A 25,802-nucleotide genomic window follows, 5' to 3' on the forward strand; every position below is an offset into this window, starting at 1 on the left:
TGGTCACCCTTGTTTGACCTATGCATTACGGTGCACATAGGCGCCGTGGCTTAGTTGGTTAAAGCGCCTGTCTAGTAAACAGGAGATCCTGGGTTCGAATCCCAGCGGTGCCTTTTCTCAAGCCCTAAAGTCTAGATCTGTTGGGACTCTTGAAACTATTTCACAATATGGCATAAACCCCAGAAAAGGCAAACGTTCAGCAAGGAACAATTACCTGACTAAATATTTGAGCTAATCTTACACCAAATTCCTTTGACTTGTCTTTGCTATTTACATTTTGCCAAATCGAACTCGAGTCTATGCCATGCTTTATAAATGGAAAAAAATAATCATCTAATTTAGGACTTTAGAAAAACCTGTAACATTTTGTGTGGTAATGTGGGACCCTTTGTTAATTTACTAAAAATGTTCCCCCATTCTCCAATGATCTCTTTATTTCTCATATTTTTGAAGGTTTACTTTGTCACAGTTTATTTCTCTTGTTTTAACATTAAAGCCTTGTTAATCTATAATCTAAACCAAAATCAGTATCTTTAAAAAAATCCAGCCTTTACTTTGTGTTTGTTTCACTATCTTCAGCCCTGATATGAGTAGAAAAAATAAATTTTTGAAAAAAATATATTGCTTTTTACTAATAACTATTTAACAATTGGCAGTTTAGGCCAAATCTGTGATGCTTCCTAGAGTTCGCAGTTTATTTTTAATTCCGTCAGAGCCCAGACACAGAGCAGGAGCCAAACACTAAAATAAACAGCTGTCTCATCTTTTAAATAGAATTTCTTATTCATCTGTAAAAAGTGGTGCACCCGCCTCAAACGACAGAGGGAGCGCGTGCCGTCCTAAGGTAGAGAGGTTGGTGTGTGTGCGCGCGTGTGTATATGAGGGAGCGCGAGAGCGACAGAGAGGGGAGATTCCGGCTGCCGCCGCCGAGCTGGCCGCTCCTGCTGTGGGGAAGAGAAGGCAACATGAGCTCCAGGAAAGGTGAGTATCCCCCAGCCTCCCACTCGGCTTTGCTGCCCCACCATTGTGGTCGTTTTTAACACAAAATGTCGCGGAAGTCACGCGCGTGGAAAGCCAAACGGCGCGTGCTAAACGCGGCTAAATGACCCGTGCCGGCCAGCTCCGGAGCCTGATGATGTGTGTGTGTGTGTGTGTGTGTGTGTGTGTGTGTGTGTGTGTGTGTGTGTGTGTGTGTGTCTGTTCTCTCCCTCCCCGTCCCTCCTGCTCCCTTCCCCGGGCTCCGACTCGCTCGTGCCCGTGGATAAACACCCCGGCAGTGATGGCCATCCAGGCAAGAAGGAGGAGGCCGAAGGGGAAGAAAGACAAAACGGGTCACCATCGGAGGTAAGCGGGAGGGGGGGGGGGGCGACGTAGTGAGCGTGGACGTGAAGTGTGGGTTTGCCGGGGTTTGGTCCGTGGACGGCGGGTCGCTCTCCGCCGCGTAGACGCTGCGCACATATGGCAGAGGACGCGTTTCCAACCCACAGACCGGGCGCCTGTGAAGGAGCGCAGCCAAAGTTGCCGTTTGCGTTGGCTGGCTGTCTGGACGAGGAGGTCCCCGCAGGTCCACGCAGGTCCACGCACGACTCCCTGGCGACTGATTCCAGCGACGCTTGCAGCCACGGCTCCACACACGTCTCGTCTCCGGTGCTAACGGCCGCTGGATTGATTTACCTTTGTTTTGTTTGTCCGGGGCTTGATTGCAAAATGTCAGATTTAGCTTTGGCAGCTTATGATGGGGGCACCACGTGACGAGTAATGTGTAAAACACCTCAATCGGTGAATCTTTCACATGGTGTGCGATTATGTAACTTTTCTTGAATCCGGCAGAGAACTGTTTCCTGGACCTCGTGCGCGTGCGTTTGTGCGCGTGCGTGAGCCTCCGGCTGTGTCGGGGGGCTTGACTCTCGTGCAGCGAAGATGCAGCGTGATTCTTTTCGCCCGCAGGCATGCGTGGCTGCAGGCTGCGGGGCCGGCGTGTCCGCGCAGTGCATGCGAATTTTGAGCGCAGGGAGACGGGGCTTACTTCATGGCGTGACGCTATTGGAGCGACGTCACCAGCAGCCGAAGAAGGCGTCAATTAGGTGATGCCAACGGTGCGACCACCCTGGGAGGCTGCCGGTGCGCCAGGTGCTGGAATTTATTGGGCTTTCCAGACACATACAGGAGACAGATGCGTCCAGATGCGTCCATAAATGCAATTATCCCGTCTTATTACACGAAAAGCATCTGCTTTACCAGAGACAATAACATAAAGCCCAGTGGTAGTGGTGTGTATATATAATAATTCCAGATCAACCAAAAGCCAAATTGGCCTATTCTGGCTATTACACTGATTATACAGCTGAAACAACAACAAAAAAGTCATAAGAATGAAAAGGGTTTATTTAAATTTTTCCTCCAAAATAATGCAGTGAAGAACATTTGTCACAGTTTCTATAGGTTACAGTTTCTTTAGCCCTGCGGTGGACTGGTGACCTGGCTCTTGCCCGTAGATAGCTGGGATAGGCTCCAGTATGTTCCGCAACCCCGCATGGGACGCACACGCACACGCACATGCACATGCACATGCACATGCACATGCACACACACATGCACTTATATACTTCAAAGAGGCCTTCGTATCCAGAGCACAATGTACTCAGTTGAATAGTAATGTTTAGACTGTTTTCATGTGAGGTCATTGTCACTTGACTTTGATCTCTTCTGAATAAATCTGCTAAAACCTCCCACATTTAAACTCCTTCATCCAGACAAACAATCTCATGAATACATGGTGCAGGTAAAAAAAATTCCCACCACCAAGAGATTCCTGTCTGTTCTCGTTCCAGCTTTGCTCGAAATCAGTGGGACGTACACTCACCGGCCACTTTATTCAATGCACCTGCACTCTCTAAGTGTATTTGTGGCTGATTAACCCAGAGCATCATCTGTGAGAGGCCACATGCTCACTTTAATCAGCGCAAGCAGTAGATCTTGACATGTGCAACTACAGTATGTGAACTGCTGAACAGAGCAGATTTGTATGTGGAGAAGCTGATTTTCTCACATCTTTTCTCACTTCTGTTAAATGTGCTGACCACGCATCTTGCGCTAGTCTCGGCCAGTGGCAGAGAATCTTAAAGATGGTAGATTTGTAAATGTAGTAGTGCTTTGGCATTTATTCTTTTATTCATCTATTTGTGTGTGTTTGCTGATACAGCATAGATGTGTGAGATTTGTAGGTGGAGTAGTATTAGTATTAACTTAGTTGTGTCCCAAAAGAGAAATTCAAACAGCTTCCATCAGATGCACCATCTGTATTTGTCTTTTTTTTTTTTTTATTCTGATGTTTAGTTTTTCACCTGCAGAAAACAAACAGATCTTAACAGCTTATCGCATCAACAGATTTGTTGTTATTCTGGCCCATCTGCGTAAGCTGGGTATGAGTGACTCAGTCTGTTTGTGTATGCAGAAATACATACGCTTACTGGTGTTGATGCTTTAGGGAACACCTTAGTGGCATCGGGTCAAACCAAGGTCAAACACAGCAAAAAAACCACCACAGGTGCTCATGCACTGTGAGTGGTTTATCTGGACTCGAGGATGCCGCTGTCATAGGTTCAACATAGAGTTCAACATGGCTGTGGTTCACTGGTTCACCAGTTGCTGCAGGATCCACACAAAACACTAGCAACAGGATTCGATCAGCGAGGGGTCACAGCATTTCATTCTTTCACGCTTATTTCTCTGACTTTATCAGTTCTACTATATTGAGTTTGGGCTGTCATCTGAAATACAGTAGATGGAATGCTGTGCCCTTTGTTGTGCTTGTTGCCATAGAAACGCAGGCTACGTGACCCTAGTAGTGATAATAACAGAGCGACTCCAGGTGAACGTGATTGCAGGCATAACAATGATGCAGACATTTGGATTGCGTCAGGCAAATTAAATGACAAATTAAAAATGCTTTTCTATGTTAGATCTTTAAAAAGGCAAGTAATGGAACATAGAATGTTTAATTTAATGTATTCCACTTCCCGCCAGCTGCCCAGCAGTTTGGTTCACACTGTGAATTGTAAGTACGTCTGCGTTTCATAGTAGGAGGCGACAGATACACAGACTTCAGTGTGTAGCGCCTCGTTGATTAAATACCTCTGTATCAGCACACTAAACATGCTGGGTAGTGAGTGTGGGATATAAAGTGGCTCCAGTATAATATCAGTCATTGGTCAGGACTTTTCCAGACAGAGTCTAAATGCTAATATTCTTCCAGGGGTATATATCTGTCGCTCTCGGTGCCCCTCATAGCGCCGTAGCCTGCTCTGCATGTAATGAGCTGACTCTGACCTGACTAATGTTCCCACACTGCTCTGTAAGCGGCATTGATTTTCTCCGGGGTCTGCCCAGCCCATAGTCTTTGACTGAAAATGAGAGCAGGCAGCCAGCTGGAGCAAAGATGAGGCAGGGTTTTGTGGTGCCATGCAGCTGAAGGAGAAGCTGGAGTCCATCGCGACTGAAATGGCTTATCGATGTTTTTAGTTGAAGGGGTTTAGGACAACCGCAAACGCAGTTGCACAACAGGTCTATTTATTGCTCTGCTTGCAATTGAGTTGGGATTAGTGAAAATCAGTTATTTGAGTGTAGTGCTTTGTAAAACTCATTTTACTAATCAGATTTAGAAAAAGGCCAGTACCATTTTCAGCCTTGCCTGCCATAACCTTAGCTTAGCATAAAAACCGCAGGAGGGGGCGGTTGCTTGGGTCTGTGCAACAGTAACAAAAGCAGCACCTCTGCGCCTCATTAACCCCATATTTACAAAATGTAAACAGCAGCCAAACATGCGTGTGGGATCTCCAGCAGATCCTTCGAGCGGATCGGCTAGACTCGGCCAATAATGCTCACTTCGTCAATACTGCAGCCTGGATGGAGCTGATGTCGGGCACTCGGAGCTTGTGAGCTGCATGCAGAGAGAAAAAGAGAGGGAGATGAAAACGGGGAAAGAGAAACAGTGCGTGGCATGCCCAAAGCTACAGAGGTACGGCAGAACCTCTACAGGGAGACTGGGAGGACGGGAGGAGGCCTGAGAGGGTAAGCAGGAGAGTTTGAGCATGTGAGCATATGCTTGGCCAATCAATAGAAACAGGAAAGCCACAGAGAGAGAGCAGAAGATCAAGCAAAGTTGAAGCAGGGAATTAGAGGATGCTACGGGACAGTTGAAGACAGGAAAAGATGGTTTACAAAACCTGCTGTGGTCGACGCATGGGGAAAAGCACACAGAGCGCTGAATGAAGAAGCAGTCTGCATGCATGCAAATATGACTCACACAGGCCTATATTTGTTCTATGTTATTATTTATCTGGAATCGGGAAGACGGCTATTAAAATTTGTCATACGAGTCAAACCTGAACAACAGCCGTTTATACAGTTCCCCTGAAGCAGCCTGTCTTAAGGCAGGGACCAGACAGACAGCGGTTTGCTGTGAAACCACGGAGGAGCCGTCTGCACCCACCGTCTGTCATGTCAGGATTGTGAGGTGAAACTAATCTCACATCAGCCGGCAAGATTAATCACCGCGTGAGTTTGGATGAAGTGCAGATTTGAACAAGTTGGAATCCTGCCATCGATTGCATGCGTCACATGGCTGTAATTGTGTTTTTGTCTGGTCATAAACAACACTGCATCATATTATCTTGTATAAATTTGGATGACAAAACAGAATCAAGTGGAAAATCCTCCTTTTTTCCACAGTTTGGGTCTCCACCAGCCACTTCGTTGTTGTTATATAAACCACTGTGTTTATTAGATTGGCACTGGCTTTTCTCTGGTGTTTGATTTATGCATTTATTATTTTTGGTTGCTGGAAAAGAAGTAAAATTAATTGATTTAGACTCATGCTCTGCTTAAGACTTTATTTGTTATGTTGTGAAATGTAGTGCGATATTAGCTGCTTCCTTTGTGAAGTCTGAGTGAGAATGGTTTTCTCCCTGGTGTCAGTATTATTAGTGGTTGACTGGATAATTGAAATAAAGATTACTGTCAAAGTTGGCCAGTCAACGAGAAGAAGAAAACACGCTGTTAATCTAAACTCACCTATTTGACTTTTATTCGACACCAATCTGCTTTTAATAATGGTAAAGTGCTGGTGGTTCTTTCAGGCTGACACCTCACATGAGTAGAACCTTATTTTACATTAGCTGCTCTTTTAATGCCGTGTTTCTGGGAGACTCAGATTAGATTTTGCTGCCTTTTGAAGGTTGAGCTTGTTAAAGATTTTGCTTCTGTTTTCCCTGAATGTTATCCAGGAAGGTACAAGACCAGAGCAAATCTTTCAAGCTGAGCAGACTGAATGAAGAGGCAAAGCAAGGGGCGAATTAACAGGATTCTCGCTTCTGTGTGTGGTCCAAAAAGGATTTATTCAGTAATGACGAGAAGCGGGGATTTGATCGTGTCATGTTCCGCCTCAGAAGTGTAGTCCAGTCCAGTTACAGGTCAGTGTGTCATTGCAGGAGGAGGAAGGGAAGACATGAGCAGGGCGTGTGAATCTGAGGACAGGGGCGGTCACAGTAGCACAGATTCACTCTCCATCGCCACCTTCTGCTCAGTGGGAAATAAAACGCTGCACCCATCGAGTTGCATGTATGACACATTCTTTTACTGCAGCCCTCCACAGAACACAGCAGCTCCAAAATGTCACCTCTTAATTTAAAGTGTGACTGAGCCTAATATCGTAGAGGTCAGACATGGAGGCGTCGATGGCAGCTTTATTTCCTCTTTTTATCAAGTGTTTCTCCTCTAAACGTGTTGTTGATTTACAGTTTTGCGAGCTGTGCACTGAATATTACAGCCTAAAACGTGCGCCTCTTCTCATTTTCACGTTCCTCGTTCGGCTTCCTGCTGCTCGGTTGACAGCGTTTGCGCAGATGAGCTGCTCTACCAGCATTGATTTTAAGGCAATTGCCCCCTTTTGAAATCTGTGAGATACAACATCAAAGCCCAAACAGAGGACGGGGGTGAAGTTTCAGCTCTGGTCTGTGATGATCGTGAGATGCTGCTCGTGAGGTCAGTCTGCAACACTTCCTCCATTTATTGTCCAGTAATCGCAGATAATGGGAAGAATGCAGACACAGGTACCACTCGGCCCAATCAATGCTCATCCCCGTGATACTGAACTGCTGGTGTCCGTAATCACTGCTTGTGGTGTTTGCAGTGTAGCCACAAGGCATTTGTTTGTCTTCGCAGCACACTAACCCAGATCTTTGCTGAGTGTGTGCAGCCCTTGCCTCAGCTACTTTCTGTTGCTGTGAGCGCTGAGCAGTCTGGTGTCGTGACAACCTGGTCTGGAAGCTTTTCTTTAAGTCTTGACGTGGCTTTAATGCTTTTAGATTTTCTACACATGACACTTTTAACTACTAATGGCTGCCATTTACCTCTTTAACAGCGCTGTATACCTGCCTCGCCTGCATTGGCGCTTGGGCTGCTTTATTGGGGTGATTCCTGTTTAACCTCATTTAGGCTGACGCGAAGGCTGTAATTAAAGGCACCAGTCTCTGCCTCTTTCTGCCTGGGGAATTATCACATTCATTTTGTTGTTCCAACGCTCGTTGGTGACCACAGGCCTCCTCTGTCCCATGCTGCGCGTTGGCTGTTATCGCAGGAGTCGTAGACACAGGACACTCATTGTTTCGGGCCCCCTCAGCTTGTGGCCACGACGTTTTTCTCTGCCTCGTGTTTTATGATAAAGTTAGAAAAATAAGTTATTTTTATATGTTTATCCTCATTCAGCCTCCCAATATTTTCTTCTCCCAAGCGCCGTGTTTTCTGTTATGAATGATGGTATCTGGTGTGGAGTTGCTCTGTGTGCAACTTTGTCAACGTCTGACTGTAATTCCTCATCTGTCCAACAGAGGGGACCCACGTCGCAATATTTGGTCACTGGTCAAAGGAGTCTTTGTAGATGCAACTCTACCCCCTCCTGTATTTATGTCGTTTTGGAGATGACGGAATGTTTGACCCCAGATTTTATGCTTATGTGTTGAAATTATTAGTGTATGTATGAAAGACATGCTGTGTATTTAAAACACCACATGTTAACAGACAATTGCTAAGCTGTGTTAGTAAGCCAACTTTGCTTGTTCATTGAAGAGTATATCTTGGCTATATATGACAGCTTTATAATTGTAGCGAGGCAGGAAACTGGTAATATAAACACTAAGTAACTTTTTATAATATCTTGTTCTCTATTTGCTGTGGGCTTAAGTTGTAGGACGTCATTTAAGTACCTTAATTTAGACCGGCTGTGTCTGTGAGTAAGAATGTTTTGGTCATTGCTAAATGTAGAGAAGTTGGGCTGGAAAGCTCAGATTGGTTATTTATGATGAGAAGTTTGTTTTCTATAGTAGGAACATATTTGTAGGCTTGTAATAAAATTGAAATGGCCTCAAAATGAAGGACTTCATAGTTGAGATGTCTAAACATGCAGAAGCTGAGACATATAAAAACACTGAAAAGTCACCTAGTCTCTTAAACTCCTTTTAAAAACTGTCGATCACTGCCTTGATCACCTTTTATCCCACTTTAACGTTATTATTGGACCTGTCCCGTCCTCCATTAATGAGATGGATGGACATTAAAAACATGAAGTCAGCCATTTTGTGAGTGAGCTCGGTATTAAGTGTTGCCCCTACTCCCACTCAGCGTGTGATAATATATTTACACATGTCAGTGTGGTGAAGCCACTAGGGTCAGAGTGCAGGCAAAGGGGTCAGAGGTCACTCATTTAGTTAAACACACACCACTTAGCTAATGAGATCCCACTCGCATGCACACACACTCACAGAGGACCAGGTGGGGCGATTACTGTCATAATCTTCCCGGGTTTTACTTTGAGCTTTGGGCAAATGGAGCCACACACACACACACACACACACACACACACACACACACACACACACACACACACACACTAACTCGCCACACTCACTTATTGCACATACACACATTTGCTTGAACCTGCAGAGAGCACACATTCAAGCATTCTGCTGTGGAGCACATCCCTCAGGGTAATGAGCCAGAGAAAGTGCAAGCTCCTTACCTGTGTGTGAATTACGAGCACTCAACACTGAGCAGGAGCCGTGCTCTGGGTGTGTGTGTGATGGGAAGGACTACGCCTTTTACCACTTCACTGAAAGAAAGAGTGGCAGGACATGAGTAAGAGGAAGAGGCTGAATTGCACGGGCAGGATCCAAACCTGAGACTGGTGCAGATGTTCAGTGAGTCAACTCTATCATCAGCTTTACATTTTCACCTTCCAGTCCTGCTTGGTAGCTGCTTGTTTGCTCCTATTTTCACAAAATTTAATGACCTAAAAATGATGCCGTAGAAAAGCAGGTCAGTGCAATCACCACGGTAAAGAGCGAGGTTTTGTTAGATTTATTATTAAACCTTAAGCTGTTTGCTGGTGAGGGAAAGTTAAAGTGACCAAAAAGCTGTTGATCATGCACATTGCATATTGCAAGTCAGCCGCTAACAACTCAATAATTGACAACATTAGTAAAGACAGTGACTGGTTTAAAACACATCACCTAGATGCTTCAGCAAATCCAGATTGGTGACAAAGTATATTCTGTCATTTAGGTTTTTTAATGGTGGTGGAGAACATTGTCTATGACATCAATACAAACGCGTCCTCTGGAGGGCAGTGTTTTTTCCACAGACGGTGCCAGGGAGGTTGTAGACACAAAGCACACAGCCAGCTAAATGTGGCAGCATCTTACAGACACTGCACACAGTGCATTGTGTGCACATATGTCCACCCATCTGTATGTTTGTTCTGAGGTCTGTTTAGTTCTGTGTGTGTGTGTGTGTGTGTGTGTGTGTGTGTGTGTGTGTGTGTGTGTGTGTGTGTGTGTGTGTGTGTGTGTGTGTGTGTGTGTGTGTGTGTGTGTGTGTGTGTGTGTGTGTGTGTGTGTGTGCGTGTGTGAGGGGCTCCATTTGCCCACCAGCATCCACCAGACAGTGAGGAGAAGTAGGCCGCTTAAAGATAGCTCCCGGCAACCTCAATACCAGCTCCCAAAATATATCGACTCATGAAAGTCTTCATCTCCCTCCCACCTTCTTATTCTTCATCGTTGGCTCCTTCTGTCTTGTGAAATAAGAATGAAACTCAGGCTTTAAATTTGTAACTTACCAACCTGCAGACACTATCCTGTAGCCGTGTGCACCTGCACGGACAGTCTGTGTGCGCAGCACGTGACCGAGCTACTCCCTTTTTGATGGTATTAACTCTCTCTTAGAAGTTCCCCCGATGGAGTGGTGACATCAGGATTGTACCACTGCACCCACTAAAATAGGGGGAGTCATGAGAAAGCTCAACTATGACTCCCTTTGTGGAGAAATGTGTAAAGCTACTGTGGATAAAGATGGTGTAAAATAGAAATGCATCCATGTCTAATGCTGAATTGATTCCACTGGCTCAAATCAGGACGTCTTCTACTTTGCCGCTGTGATGGAGTGGGATAAGAGCAGCCCAGCATTGTGAAGTTAATGCAAGCTTAACAAAGAACCTCTCTTTGGATCGTTCATGACATAGTTTACACTCTGCCCGTTTATTAAGGTCAGTATTGGCGCATGTCTAGCACAAAGTGCTGCATAAATAGCAGCCCAGTGATCAGCGCCTCGTGACCAGAGAGTCTTTGCATAACGACGGCTGCTCGCTTCACAGCGTGCTAATAATCCAGCGTGCACAACGCCAGGACCTGCAACAGCAGCTCATCCGAATGCAGCACGGTCATTTCCAGACAGCAGTTACCAGTTTCTCAGGCTTTTCCTGCTAACACAGGAGAAGCTGTCAGCTCGGCTGCAACCTTTGGCCTGATTCTGCCAAAACACGACACTTGTTTAGTGAAACCTGATTTAACACTTTCAATTTTCTTTTTCTACAATTGTTTTATTAATTAAAACAGTTTGTAGTAGTAGTTTGAGCAGTACAGTATATTATGTTTGTAGCATATGGAGCACACACGGTTCTGTGCTTTTTGTTGCTTCTGCACTCGTCCATGGACGCTTGTCCCACTCTTCTGGAGGAAACCCTTTTACACTGTGTATCTCATCAGACCACTCTCACATCACACACATTTCTACCCATTGAATACAGTGATAGAATCTGCACAATGAGCACCTTTCTCCATGCAGGCCGCCTGAACGACTGATCCTAAGCTAAAAGAAAGGTCTGCAGGTCTGATTGAATTAAACTATAATGGACTTGTATCATAACGTTATTCTAGCTGCTTTAAGCCTTTGTGTATATATTACTGGTTTCGCTCTTTGCTCAGCTTCTAAACTAAAGGAATGTAAGTGTGTCAGTGTTGTTCAAGCACATGTGTGCACTGGGGCATTCAGCAGAATCCCTGTTGTGTATGTAGATGTTTTTGTCTTGCTGATAAATTGTCGATTTGTCAAGGTTTGGCTTGTGTGTGTGTGCTTCCATATCTTCCCCGCCCCCTCTCCCACCTCCGTGACCCCCGAAAATCATTTGGATTTGGAAAATAAACGCATAAAAGTCGAGTGCACCCTCTCATATTAGCTCAATATTCTTCCTGCTGTCTGAGTGCCAGTGTGTACTTTACCCCCCACTGGCCCACATCCACTGAGAACGAGGACAATAGTTTGGCTCAGAGACATGTGCGCCTAATGTAGTCCTTTTATGTGGGAAAGTGGAACTGTATGAAGATAGGATAGAAGAGGGATCATTGTGTTCCTGTTTCTCTTTCTGTCGCCATCTCTCAGACGTGTCTCATGCACACGATAGTCCAGATAGTGTTTGTGCTATTGAATTAGAGTGAGTGAATTAATTTGAGATTTTATTAACAAAAGACACGTAGCAGCTGGTTCAAGTTGTCAGCTTTATTTCAGATGTGGCCGTAATTGAGTAAGGTTTGTTTTGTGTGTGTGTGTGTGTGTGTGTGTGTGTGTGTGTGTGTGTGTGTGTGTGTGTGTGTGTGTGTGTGTGTGTGTGTGTGTGTGTGTGTGTGTGTGTGTGTGTGTGTGTGTGTGTGTGTGTGTGTGTGTGATAACAACAGTGATGGGTCATGCATAACGATGCAGACGTGTCACCAACGGCTATTTTGGGGACGAATGTGTCCACACTGCAAACACGTGTCCTACTGGACATTCCCTCAGACACATCAACCTCAGGATGGTCTTTTAACCCCCTGCTGTACAATTTCCCAGGCACAGTCACACATGTATATGCGTTTACACACACGCACCAATATTGAGGTCAGATGGAGAGAGACTGAGTCAGACCCCCTTCCATGGCACACCCTCCGGCTACCTCTCTGTGAGCTGTTCACTCATGTGCAAGCAGACCCATCTGCCCACAGAGATAGCGAGAAAATGGAGATGGGTGCAGAAAAGGATGAGGCACACTTACATATACAGTGGCACCCCCCCCCCCCCCCCCCCCCCCCCCCTCCCAAAAAAAAATAAAGCCACAGTGGTGGAAATTTGAGGTTTAGAGAAGAAGAGTGAGGAGGAGAGAGGGGAAGAGGAGGGGAGAGTAAGGCAGATCTGTGCGGCGTTGCCCTGAGATACAGGATGTCGTAATAAGGCAGTTGGAGGAGAGAGAGAGAGAGAGAGCGAGAGAGAGAGAGAAAGGAAGGGAGGAACTCATTTCATAGAAAAAAGGGGGGGGAGGGTGCTTAAAGGAGAACAGCATTCATTTTCCTGTTGCTGTGACGAGCCAACACCCCTCTGCCTGCACACAAAGTGGAAAGCTCCAGCTCGCTCTGGGCTCTGTTGTTGTGCAGAGCTGCAGAAGGCCTGATAGATCCAGCCAGAGAGAGAGAGAGAAAGAGAGCGAAGGAAGGAAGGGAGAGACACATAGAGACAGACACACTGTGGATCGAGAGCCTGTGTGTGTCGGTATCGTTACCCGCTTCAACCTGCGACACCAGTGAGGAAGGAGACAAAGGGAAGAGCGAGACACAGAGGTGCTTCAGGGACAGCGGGGGAGAAAGGGAGACAAGGTGAAGGAGGAGAAGGAAGGCAGGAAGGAAAGGAAGGAAGGGAGGAAGGAGGCTGGGGCATGAGGAGGGGCACTTGACTGACATTGCTGCTCGTTCTATCAGCTCTCTCTCTCACACACACACACACATACACACATGCAGACATAGGCAGACACACACATGCACACTCAGCTGGATTGTGCCCTGCACAGTTGCTGCTCCTTTTCATCCGCTGCTGAGCCCTGTCCTCCATCCTTTCTTCTCCTCTGAGCAAGAGGACAAGAGAGACACAGGAAGAGGAGGAGGAGGAGGAAGAGGAGGGGAGGCAGTAACCCTCTCCTCCTTCGCTGAGACATACAGCCGAGCGAGACAGGGAGAGAAGAGTCCCCCAAAAAAATAGAGAGGAAGCAGCTTTCTGTTCCATTTCGCCGTCTCCTGTGGTCCCTCGGCCAGCGAGCGGCTAACAGGCACCGCTCATGTCCGTGAACTCGGAGAAATCCTCGTCCCCTGAAAGGTAACACCACCTCCTCCGTGCTTGGCTCCTTATCATTTCACCCCATGCGTCTGTGTACCTGCCCTTCCGCCTCTTCCTCCTTTCGTTTGCTCCCAGCTCAGCCCTGCTCCACCACCAGCCTCCATGTTCTCCGCCTGTTTCTCTTTCTGCGTGCTATTGTCTGGGTCACGGCAGTCTGACTGTATCAAGGAAGGAAAAAATGCGGCGCTTCATTGTTGCCTGGTGCTGTAACGTTTGGGTCGGCCGCTAAACGAACCGACCTCGATGACATAAACATGCCAGCGGACGCACTGCTGCAGCCAGGACGTACCTGGAGCCCTGGGCAGCAGCATCTCTCGTCAAAACAATAACAAGAGCGCATTCACACGCACACTTTCTGTTTGTGGTGGTGCACAGAGCTCATGCAGCAGCGTTAGCAGCAGCTCCGCCACATGACGCACCTCGGTGCAGAGCGCTACAGGCCGACAGCACCTCTGGACGCCACAGGGCTGGAGTTTGACAGGCGGCGCCCGGCTCCACGCGTCATCAGGGGGAACGTGCGGCGACGGTGTTGAGTACGAACAGCAAAGTCGCAAACCGCCGCGAGTCACGTGGGACGCTAGCTTTTCCAAAACACACGTGAAGTCCTGTCTCAGCAGCACATTTGGTGCCGAATTTATTTCTGAATCATCCTCTGAAGGTTTTTCAGTAGTCATTCATGGATTATATCTGAATGTGATATTCTATTTGATTCAGGGTTTGTTGAGATTGTTCTAATTTAGAAAATCAGTGTTGTTTCATTGTCAACTCAGGAAGTGAAGATAGAAAAGGGGAGTTCCCATGACATTCTAAAGCTCCGGCATGCTTTTGAGCAGCGCGTCTGCGTCTCATTCCCCATTCCTCTTTGGACCGAGCCCACGTTGCCGCTTTCGAGCGTGCAAAAGGCGGAGGGAGCCCGATGCGACGGGCGCTGGACGGGTTCGGAGCAGCCAGCCACTGCAGCTGTGCCAAGTGCGATCAGGCGGCGCCGCTGCCGTCCACGCGGGCGAGCGCCGGGCCCCGGACCAGGGCCGCCGGGCAACGGCACCGGCCCGGTCAGGCATTAGTGCACGGGCAGTTGGTCACAGAGGGGAGCAGCATTATATTGGCAGTTTGTGGTGAACATGTGAAGGTTAATTTAGAGGAAGAGGGTGTGGAAAAGACGCACGTGGGTGGAAACAGGAACGGACTCCGGGTCGGGGCCACGTAGACACAGCTCTGTAACAGTTGAACCCGGCAGCAGTGGTGGACTGTGAATCCGGCCTCCCTCTCCCCCATTGTTTGGGTTGCACCAACTGTAATTAAGAGTAATGCACCGGTGTGTTCCTGTACAGGTAACAACGGTGCTCATAGATGCTTCTCATGTGACAGCGGCAACAAAGCAGAGCCTGCTGTCGCCCAGGTTCACCTCTGTGCGACCAGCGCGGGAGCGTAGTTTGACCAGACGTGACATTTCATCCCTGTTTCTGTCAGACTTGGTAAATACGAGCCTAATTATGCCGTTAGCTATGAAGCCGGCCGGCCTGATAACGCCCCCCGCGCTCAAAGCCGAAGGCAGCTCAGATCCCACAAGCTGCGCCGAGGATCAGAGAGAAATCTGTAGCTTTGCGAGGCTTGTGTGCGTCCTGGGCACTGGGCGGCCTTTCTGCTCGTGATGCATGAAGACACCAGCTCTTGCGTAACAGTGGCTTCAATAATTAACGTGATTAAACAAAAATCCCACACATCCAGTGGCTTCAGTCTCGTGAAGTTTGTGCTGATCGGCCGATGAACAGAGCATCTGTTCTAGGTCACTTCAGGCTCCCGTGAAGTTCCAATGATGCTTCAACGAAAAAATTCTAAGTGAATGTAGCTAATGAACAATTGCATCCCATTCCATTATCTAATTTACCCATTGTTAGTTTGCTGTGCATAAAACAGCGTTGCTTCGTGTTCCTGGCTTCCAGTTTGTTTTTGGTCCTGACTTGTGGAAGGTACCGGTTTGTGTAGACAAAACCATCTGGGCCACTGGTGCCTCGCAGACACACAACTCAAACTCGTGCTTCGCTTGCGATGTGCACTAACGTGTATGTCAACAACACGGGCAGACTGCATCTGTTGACCCAAGTCGATGGACGAGTTGCACCTAAAATGAGCAAGAGGCACTGTGACAAATTTCTCTTGGAGCACTTGTATTAGGAAGACGATCCCTGTTGTGTAACTCAGCACTTGAGGCACGACGTAGATGGATGGAGGACGTGTGTGTGTGTGTGTGAGCGTGTGTGTGTGTGTGTGTGTGCGCGCGATGATATGTAAGTGTTTTGACATTGTCGCTGAGTTTGAGAAGCTTAAAGCTTCTTTCGGCGCGTGATGGCACGTCGGTCATAACCGATGCTGCTGGGCGGAGGGCTTATGTCTTTCCAAGAAACTTTCTTTAAGGATTTAACGTTTGAGGAAATAAACACACGAAGGTCAAGAGTTTACTGGCTCTGTAGCAAAGCTGGCATGTAGCCTTAGCAGAGACGCGGTGTTGGTGGGTAAACCTCTGTCTGTGACGCTGATTGTCTCAATTCACCGTCTGCATTCGCGCAAGTACTTCTTAACTGAGCTCTTGATGCCACGTCCACTCCCAACTGCACGTAGTAGATAAAGAATAAATATCCCATGACACAGACGACAGGTAGATTTAATTCCCCCGAATTAGCATAAAATCCATATGCATGGTTTAAATGTTCTTGTGGATTTGTGGGTGTGAGAAGTGTGATTTGTTGATGTGTGATTTTTACTCACTTCATGGACTGAAACGCAGACAAAGAGAGGAAAAGTAGGACATGTAAAATAAGAGAAACGTGTCTGGAAAGTGTCAGAAGATTAGAAGAAGACGCCACGTGGACGTGGATGCAGATCTTATCTTAAGCACTCATCCTTCCCGTCTAAATAAAACTAAATCTGTACTAGAAGCATTTTTCATTCCAATTTAATGTGCCGGTTATTTTCTTAATAGACCAGGGTCTTCACATAATCCTTTTACAGTGGCAAAAGCAGAAAATGTAGGTTTTCCTTGATTAATGAATTTTTAAAATCACAGATTAAATCTCTGCCATTCAGCTAAATGACTTTTAGAATATGCTTAAGTGAGTGGTTTATTTTTATAATAAAATCAGCAATTATTTCTTCACTGGAGAAACATTTTAGGTTTTATGTAGTAGTGTTGGATGTTGTGCTTTCACATTATTGTTTATAGCATCCCACCAGTCCAGGTGTGGGAATGATGAGATGATTGACCTTCACCTGGACAGATGGAGCCCCTTCTGTCCCCCAAAGGTCTGTCAGTGCTGTAGCAATGGTAAATACATCTGACTGTGGGTGTTTGTATAGTGGAAGCTGGTCTGAAGATGGCCCAACTTTCTCTGTTTCTCATCTTGTCGCCATGGAAACACTGGGAATCGTGCCCTTACGCTCCTTTATTAATCAGTTATAAACAGACGGGAACAGGACACCTCGCGGACGTGGAGCTGGAGGCAGCGGGTTCATGTGATCTGTGTGCAGGCACCCGACCCGCCTGTGAAGCTCCAGCAGGGTTTCACCATATTATCAAGTGTGAGACGGGGTCAGAGATCATGTTGTGGCATTATGTTAAGGGGGGACGCTGGTGGTTTGGGGTGAAGTCAGTATTCACCATTAAAGTAACAGGATGGATCCCTGTTCCAGGATGATGCTGTTTTGGGAATTTGGCCGTTGGATCCGCGGGAGAAGCAGCTTATCGCTCCTTTTCCCTGTAGACTCCGCATGTTTACATATACACAGCATTCCAGTCTTTCCTGTGCAGATATGCTAAGTTCAGCTCACCCCCTCTCACCTTTCTGTCTTTAGCATCTCTTTCTCCTGAAGCTGTTTATTCTTTATTTTGATCTGCTGTGTTTTCTTTTTTTACCCTGCTTTTCTTTTAGTGTCGTCCGGTGCTTGTTCCAGTCAAATGGCTTTTTAAGTCATAACCACATCTCGTGTAGCATTTTGTAATTAGTGGTCATTACCGCACTCATTACTGGTCCTGTTCATTGTTGTGATTCTTGCTGTTAAGTCATTGTGCCAAAGTTGTCTAACAAGGCTCGGGCAGAAAATGTGAACAAGCTTCAGCATTTGTGTAACAGACTGGAAACTGGTTATAATCCAGTTTCTCATTTTGCAACCGACTTTACGTTTATACATTGATATTGTTTACATGTTGCTTAGTGTTGTGTTTACTAAGCTATGCTAACCACTATGCTAATAATAGCCTGCAACACAGACCATTATGCAACACAGTGTGGAACAGAAGTAAGAGGAAAAACCTTCTCTCTGTGTTTCTTATTTTACTGTGCAATGCTTTGAGCACCGATGTGGATGTTCAGCATGCAGTCAGAGCCGTTCCCTTCATTACGTTACATTTATCCATAAACTTTTAGTAACATTGATTTCAGGAAGGTTAAAGATTTTTAAAGGTGGGGCTGATGGCCCTGGGAGAGAAACGATCCCTCAGAGGAAGATGGAGACATGGAGCAAAGCACGGGACAGGACGGCAGAAACCTCAGGAGAGAGAGGAGCAGAGGAGCCAGCTGGAGAGCCTCAGACAGTCAAAGATAAAAAGAAGAAGTGAGGGAACGTGAGGGAAGATGGGAGGGGGAGATAGATGGCTCTCTGCAGGCTGGCGCAGTGTGGTGGGTGATGCTGGGTCACCGGGGGACTAATCTGTCCTGATGCTGCAGCGCTGAAGCAGTGGAATGATAATTTCCTGTTTCGTGAGTGCGTGTGGTTGGAGGAACCTGCTTGTTTGTGTGGCTTGGCATATGCACGCGTGTGAAAAGATAACATGTTTTCCTTTTTGAACGTACCATTTTTTCTTTTTGTCTCCTACAGTCTCGCACAAACACAAACACAGGAGGCCGTGCATGCTCGCGCACGTAACCCCCTTATCGACGCCTCACGGCCCGAAGGACTGAGTCACTCGTCTGCTGCATAACTGAGACCTGCATTCATGGGCCGTGTGTGGAAACACTGCTGCACTGTTGTGTCTCTTCCTGCAGCGTAGTGGTGGGTGCGTTCGTTTTGCCCTGCGTGGGCGAGGTTCACTGAGCTCTGAACTCGTGAAAGTCTCCTAAAAGGCCGACTTGGCACATTGTGCTCACACCCAGGCCTGTAGCTTCACAGCAGTAGACGGGGCCTGGCTGGGTGCGGTGCTGCTGCTGCGTGTCTCTATTAGCTGTGACAGTACACATTTTAAAGCATTTACACCAATAATAGTCTTCCTGCTGATACAGTAATTGATCTGTCTTGTGATGCTGAGGTTCTGTATGTAAATTGCTCCTCTCTGTCCTGATGTACCGTCCTGTAGTGTTTTGGGAATAGAGTTGTCTGAAAGGCTGATTGACCGTGTTTGTGCTCTTTTGTGTAAAATAAACACAATGTGAGGGCATGTGTGTGCACACTCGCATCTAAATGGGCATGGACAGAGCTGCTTGACGCGTAGGTGCCACAGCCCCGCGTGACGTGTGCTGGAATGCGCCTGGCTTTGCCTCGCCGCTGCCCCGCCGTGTCCGTGAGGCTGCGACACCGAGCGCGAGCTGCTGCGTTTCCTCCCTTCTCTCCCGTCCTATGGAGCTAAGCTCATGTTTGGCCGCCAAGAAGAAGTGGGGTCTGGCTTTGTGCGCGCTCCGTCTGCGCCACAGGGCCCTGAGAACCAGGTAGAGGCCACAAAGCCTAAACCAAGAGGAGAGCAGAGTGGCGCTGGATTGACAGGACTAATAGGCGAGATTTGAGACGGGGCGTGAGGTCCGGTTGCGACCCGGCAAAGCTAAGTCTCGCTTCTGTCGTATTTGGTTTGTCTTAACATTCTATCTAATGAGCCCGTGTTTGCTCCTGTACAAGAGTCGTGCTCAGGAGGAAATAATAAGCTGCAGAAAGTGTCAAAGCAGGCCTGGCTTGACAGGGCTATTAGGCTAAATAATGATTCATGTCTGTACACAGGCTCCAGGGCTCCGTCAATTATGTCTCAGAGACATTAGCAGCAAGGACAGAAATGCAAATATTTCCCCCAAAACACATGGTGTGAAGAGTAAGGTCTGCGCACATGAAGTTTACAAGAGTCAGGAGTCAATTCAGGCAGTAATTACTAATTAAACGCAGTCATTATGTGTTTGTTTTGAGAATTAATTAATAGTCATCTGTTATCTAGACAGGGTATTTAGTTTTTATTTTTTTGCTGATTTTCTCTGTTTTGTATCATGGGGAAATATTTGAAATTCAAAATATATAATATAACATTGATTTTTCAATAAACAACTATCGGTTTACTGCATAATACGTTTACGAAGTCCTTGGTAAAAGTTAAACCTGAGTCACTTTGCGATTTCAAGCGGTTGATCTGTGGTTTAAACTCTATTAACAACTATTTAATCTAACCCACACGTGAACAAAACAACCCTGATTCGTCTTCTCCTATAGAACATTATGCATCTTCAATACAGAACGATGTGACCACGTCAGTCATGAGTGAAATGAGACGTACTGTTCTGGCTCCTCCTTGAGTTGACCTTACTGTAGCTCTGAGACACATATACATGCATCCCAATAATTGAGGCATCTCCTTTGAATGGCAGTGATTAATAAAAAAACTGGTCGAGGTCCCGTCTGAAAACTCATAACATTATGTTAAATTTCAGGAGGTTCATTGTTACGTAGCTTTGCTATCAGCGAGGCCCCATGGGAGGAGCTGCGCTCGTAATTAACAGTCTGGTTCCACCGCTTGGAATTTATATATATATACTTCACCTCTTTATGTTAGAAGGTTTATTTTCCTAACTTTATGTTCATAAATGAACCTGGTGCTCTGCAGATGCAGCCTTGTGTCATTTTGGCATCACCCGGTTTCTTACGTGGCCAATTAACCACTTTCTTAAAAGTGTAAAACAGATAAATTCAGAATTAATAGTTTCACCAAAGCAATCTCAGTGCGAGGTCACCTGCTCTGGAGCCTGGAGTCACACATGGGAGAACAGCGTCTGCAGGTGGACTCATTATCGTACAGTAGTTGTAGCTGCTCTAATTTTAATCCTCCTCTTCAATTGCTGTAAATGACGCTATGACTCAATTTTGCCCGTTGAAGACGCATGCAGGTAATTTGGTTTGGTTCATTGTCCAGTCATCGCGTCCTTCCTTCCTGTTCGACCCTCCATCTGGTCTGCGTAGAGCAACAGATGAGCGGATGTCTGTGCTTATATCACATGGTAAATATCAGCGGGTTGATGTCAGCATGTCTGTGCTTCCTGCGCGTATGTACAGTACGGCCATGTTGCTTACATGCATCTGCATGCAAGCATGGGCTGGTGTAACTTTGACAGTGCCAAGCATTGTGGTTGGCTGACGTCACTGGAATGCCTTTCTACAGAACACAGTGCGTGTTCTATAGACGGAGCGCTGCAAGGTAAATACCACAGAGCGAGCGTAAGATGCACGGTTGGATGTTTCTGAGCCATGACCTCACGCTCACTCAGGATTTGCATACGATGCATGAGGAATTGAGATTTTCTTGGTGTGAATGTGCTTCTCTGTGGGTGTCAGAATGCGCTGGTCCTGCTGGGTCTGCAGCTATGGCTCAAGGCTGTGGACACACACGCACATCTGCCACCCGGGTGCTGTTGTTTCCTTTTAGTGCACATCTTCCCGTCAAAGTCAGCTGTTTCGATCACGAGCGCTCAGACACACGTGCTCCTGTGGCTTCGCATGAACTCCGCTCAGCAGATTTCGTGACCTGTGACCTTTTGAAGGTCTTTGCGTCTGCTTCTGCCTGTATTTGTGTTTGCCTCGCGTTACACCTCGCTGGCAGAGCTCGCTCGCTGTAGCGTGGAGTGTGGTTTTACGTTCAGCGACTGCAGCAGCCAATTCGGCTTCAGAGCGGTGTGGCTTGAACCCTGCGGCCCACTACTTTGGATGAGACTCTGTTCCTCTGTATAGTGTTTAGCTTAGACAAATGGAGACCAAAAACAAGCATTTCATGTAAAGAAAGTGTTTGGGGAATCTCCATTAGATGTTACAAAAACAAAATACTGGAAATGCTTGGTTTTCTTGGAACCGATGTTGTCTGGGCCCCTTGCCTCGCTGCTGATTCTCTTCTAGCCTGCGAGAATCCCTCTGAAGCCGAAATAGAATTTTCTGCTTCTAGCCGCTTTCACGTTCAAAATTTGTGGGAGAGTCCAGCATTGCACCTGTGTCAATGCACTTGTATGAGGGAGCGTTTGTCTCCAGCGTGATCCACAGCAAATACAGGTTACATGGGTGCAGCGAGGCCCGTGACGTCAGGCTGCGTCCTGAAAATAGCGGCGAGATCTCGGCTCGAGCAGACAGATCCTCCGGAGGAGAGGAGAGAGTGAGTCACCTGTCCTGCTGAGGCCGGCCAAGACGGAGGGAAGGAGCGAGGAGCGATGAATCAGTCGGCGGCAGAGACGCCGCCGCCGCGTGAATGGCCGAGCCGAAGGACACCCGCAGTCAGAATCCCACGCCTCAACGTTGACGGTGGAGGACGATGCTCTTGTTGCTAAGGAATACCTGTTACCTTGGTGATAAACTGGAGCGGTCAGCTGTTCTCGCTGGCCAGGGATGCGTTAGTAATGCTCTGTGCGTGATAAGTCACCGGTGTCACGTCCCTGAAGGCCGTTGCATTCAGTTACACTATTTCTTTTTCCGTGGAAAGGCTGAAATACTGCAGCTCCAGAGTCACGATCAACCAGAGAGCGACGTCTGAATGGGCTGAAGTGAATTAGTTGTGGTGCTCACACGGATCTTTTCCGTGTGGACACAGCTGTACACGCGCTGCATCAAACGTAATACTTGTTTGGAGGGTAAATCTTGAAGTTGCCGTTGCTATTTTTAGCCCGGCCCCGTCAGAGCGGCAGTTTACAGACACGGAGCTGTTGAGGCACGATTATGCAGCGGGGTATGATGAGGAATTTACCCCTTTCAATCTCCTCCCCGTGGATTTTGTCAAACAAAACCATTTATCTCTTATTTCCTGCTCAGTGTTATTTTCTCTCCATTCTCAGCACAACAAATTGTTCACTTTAGTAAAATAGAGCGAAACAAAATGGAAGTAATTGTTTCGTATTTGGAAGAAAGACGTCTTCAGCAGCTGTTCGGAGTCCTTGTCAAAGGAACCGGGCCTTTGCAGAGTCAACGCTGTGCTGCAGAAGCCGTCGAGGTGCGAGTGGGAAGGCTGAAGCTGAGCACGGTGTGAACACACACATGCTCGGGCCGGGACGTGAGCGGCGTCCGGGCATGTTCCCGCACACAAGATGGAAGAGATGCAGCGCGGTCGACTCCTGTCTCGACCTGCTGTCACCTCAGCAACGGCTCAGCTTCACTAATGTAGCGCGTGCACGAAACGCATCCATTACAATAGCGTACACACACACACACACACACACACACACACACACACACACACACACACACACACACACACACACACACACACATACACACACACACACCTGTCGGGCTGAACTTTCATGGTACTTGATAAGCTCCAACTGATCAACACAACTTTGCAATAGTACCCTCCCAAATTAATACACAATTAATGTAAATTTAAATTGCTACAATAACATTTGCTATTTAAAGGATGAATCAAATCTAAAACACTCTTCTGCCATTTGTTTGCTCATATGATATAAAAGCATCTGACAAATCATGTAATAGTGTGAGAGACGTTAGTTTGTTTTTGTCTCCTGTTTCCTCCTGCTGGTGTTTCCCACTTGTTCAGCATTCATACTCCTCCACCTCCAGCTGTTTCACTCGGTGTATAGAACCTCTGTGTTGATGAAAAGCATTATTTCTTCTGTCCTTGTTTATTTACTTCCCATCCGTCTGTCATCCTCTGTTCTCCTTTGCTCTGTTCAGACTGGTCTCTGCTTGTTATCCTTCTATTCTGCCTCTTCGCTTCTCTCTTCATTTTCTCCGTCTCTGCTCGTGTCGCTCAGCGTCTGCCCCTGTTTCTCTCTCAGCCATTGCTCCACATTGTGTCGGTATGTTTTTCTGTCTGCCTCTGTCTGTTTGTTGCTTCTGATTACATCTCTCTGATTGCATCTCCCTGTGTCTGACTTCCTCTCGTCCTATTCTAGTTGTCACCACCTCTCTCATTCTGAACCTTCCTCCATCGTCCGTGTGATTCCCCCCGGTTCTGTCACGTCTCTCCTCCAGCCGCCTTTCAGGCTATCTCAGTGTTTTTTTTTGCTCGGCCTGGGTCCAGACATTTATGGGGGGCTGTGTGTTCGTCGAGCCAATGGCAGGATGAGCCGTGTACAAGCACTGAGCCTATAGAAGTGATGTATGATACCCTACGTGACTGCTTTGTCAAGGAAGCGGCACCGAGGGCACATCCCTCCGTTGTGAAGCGCCAGCGTCCAGCGCTGCCGCACTGAAGCGCCGTTGCTGTTGTGTGTCTGTGTGTTGGCCTTGTCGCCACGTTAACGCTTTGTGCGCCGTTTCCCCCGCGTCTCTCTCCCTCTTTTTTTTTTTTTTTTTTTTTTTTGCTCTGCAGTTGCCATGGCAACGCACCAAGAGGCTCTAGCCGTGCCTGTGACCGCAATTTTATAACAGCTCACAAACGGCGGCTTTGTGCGTTTATGTGTTTGGATGTATTTTGTGTCCTAATTTAACAGTTGGCGGTGGCGACGGCGGAAGAGTTTGTTTGTCGTGCTCTCTTAGGCGACGCGTTCACGGGCAGTTGTATAATTCAGTGTCACGGAGATGTCGTTAAGGTTCCCCTTAAAGTGACAAAAAGGACGAGTAGACGCGCACCTGCATCACTAAGCAGCTGAGCTCTCCACTCGTTGGCCGGCGTCGACATGACTCTTGCTTTATTTTTCCACGTTGAAGCTTTATTATCCAACATTATTCAGTACTGCAGCCGGTTCATTTATGCTAATTGCAGCTAATGTAGCCTTAAGACTCTTGTTTTCAGCAGAGATGAGGAGTGGCTCATTTTGCTCATTTGTCACTTCCTTATCTTCACCCAAACTTCGTGATCTTGACATCAGTTGTGGAAACGTATCACCTTTTTTTCACAGCTCTGTCAAATATGCAGCAGCAGTAGGAGCAGCGTGGCCGGATTAGATCAAATGACCGACGGGGATTAAATTTAGTATGACTGTGTCATGAGCCCAGAGGCACAGAGGTGCCACGATGGCATCGATGTTGGCTGTGGTGTGGCCTGAACCCCTGGACCTCACAGTCAGTCGCCCTGGATAAGCGTCGGCTGAATCCTTAAAATGTACCCGACCCTGGAGAGAGAGGCGGCCCCTGCTCTGCCTCTTTAATGTGTCCCCTCTCATGGGCTCAGTTCCTTTTTAGACGAGTGAGAGGAAGTGGAACAAGGCTGATAAGTGAAAAGACTGACCACATGCAGTAGAAGAACCCTGTAGAGCTGATGCTAGCGTATGATATAGTAGTTGCCATGAAGGTATTTTATTTAATGAGTCAGTGTCATTATTCCTATCAGACACACTATATAAAAAATAGAGGTACAAGCTGTGGTTTTCAGGTAGTGCTTCTCTTGTCTGATGCGTTTGACTGCAAATGTAGACGTCGCAACAGAATGAACGACTGTTAAACTGACATTTATTAATATATATATGAAAAGGTTGTGAGTTTTTTTCATTAGTAATCTGTTCTTAAAGCTCAGTCTGCAGATGCATTTTATTAGTCACAAATGATTAAAAACATTCATGTAAGTGGAAATGGTTGAAGCCACGAGAGAGGCCTCCAGTCAAAGTTACCGACTAACTCTCAGCCCATTGTCGTGTTTTCAGGCCTGAGACCCAGCAGAAAGCCCCCGTGAGCGCCCCTCCTCCCCCGCCGCCCCCTCCGCCTCCCCCAGAGCCGGCGGTTCCCCCAGAGCCGGAGGAGGAGATCCTGGGCTCCGACGATGAGGAGCAGGAGGATCCGGCGGACTACTGCAAAGGTCAGAACCACACAGAGGCGGAGCCACACGCGCCGCCGCGTCCCAGCTGATTAATTCCACCGTCTACGTCCATCAGCGCCACGAAGGCTGCCCTGACGCCGCTTTCTGTCCCCGTCCGCGTTCACGCCCCGTCCTCCATCTTTCCCCTCTGCGTCCTGATGGGACTTGCAGCAGAGCGGGTCATGCTGTCAAGCGGGAGACGCTCAGCAGTTGTGACACCGGCGGTTCAAGGTTGTCTGGTTGTTTCCGGAAAGGGGCGTGGATGCTACGCTATGACAGAGCTGATTAGTGCTACACATCCTGTAAACGCTGC

The 25,802-nt window shown here is 47.2% G+C and overlaps 1 protein-coding gene and 1 non-coding gene across 10 annotated transcripts in view; both read left to right on the forward strand.

The window, feature by feature from the left end:
* The first annotated feature begins 39 nt into the window (after window positions 1–39).
* Window positions 40–113, forward strand: trnat-agu (transfer RNA threonine (anticodon AGU)). Its single transcript has one exon. It is a non-coding gene; the product is annotated as a tRNA-Thr (tRNA).
* A 716-nt stretch (window positions 114–829) lies between these two features.
* The window catches only part of srpk2 (SRSF protein kinase 2), a 36,800-nt gene continuing 11,827 nt past the window's right edge, over window positions 830–25,802 (forward strand). For 4 of the 9 annotated variants that reach the window (XM_029152465.3, XM_029152466.3, XM_029152470.3 and 1 more), the window contains exons 1-3: window positions 830–981; window positions 1,278–1,344; window positions 25,338–25,489. In XM_029152465.3, the coding sequence (XP_029008298.1) occupies window positions 879–981; window positions 1,278–1,344; window positions 25,338–25,489 (322 nt within the window). In that variant the 5' untranslated portion in view covers window positions 830–878. Of the gene's footprint in view, window positions 982–1,277; window positions 1,345–12,681; window positions 13,501–18,795; window positions 19,218–25,337; window positions 25,490–25,802 lie in introns of those variants that run through there. The other 5 variants (XM_029152467.3, XM_029152468.3, XM_029152469.3 and 2 more) reach the window with 4 other exon arrangements.

The sequence above is a fragment of the Betta splendens genome, chromosome 6 (assembly GCF_900634795.4).
Source record: "Betta splendens chromosome 6, fBetSpl5.4, whole genome shotgun sequence".
NCBI classification, from domain to species: domain Eukaryota; kingdom Metazoa; phylum Chordata; class Actinopteri; order Anabantiformes; family Osphronemidae; genus Betta; species Betta splendens.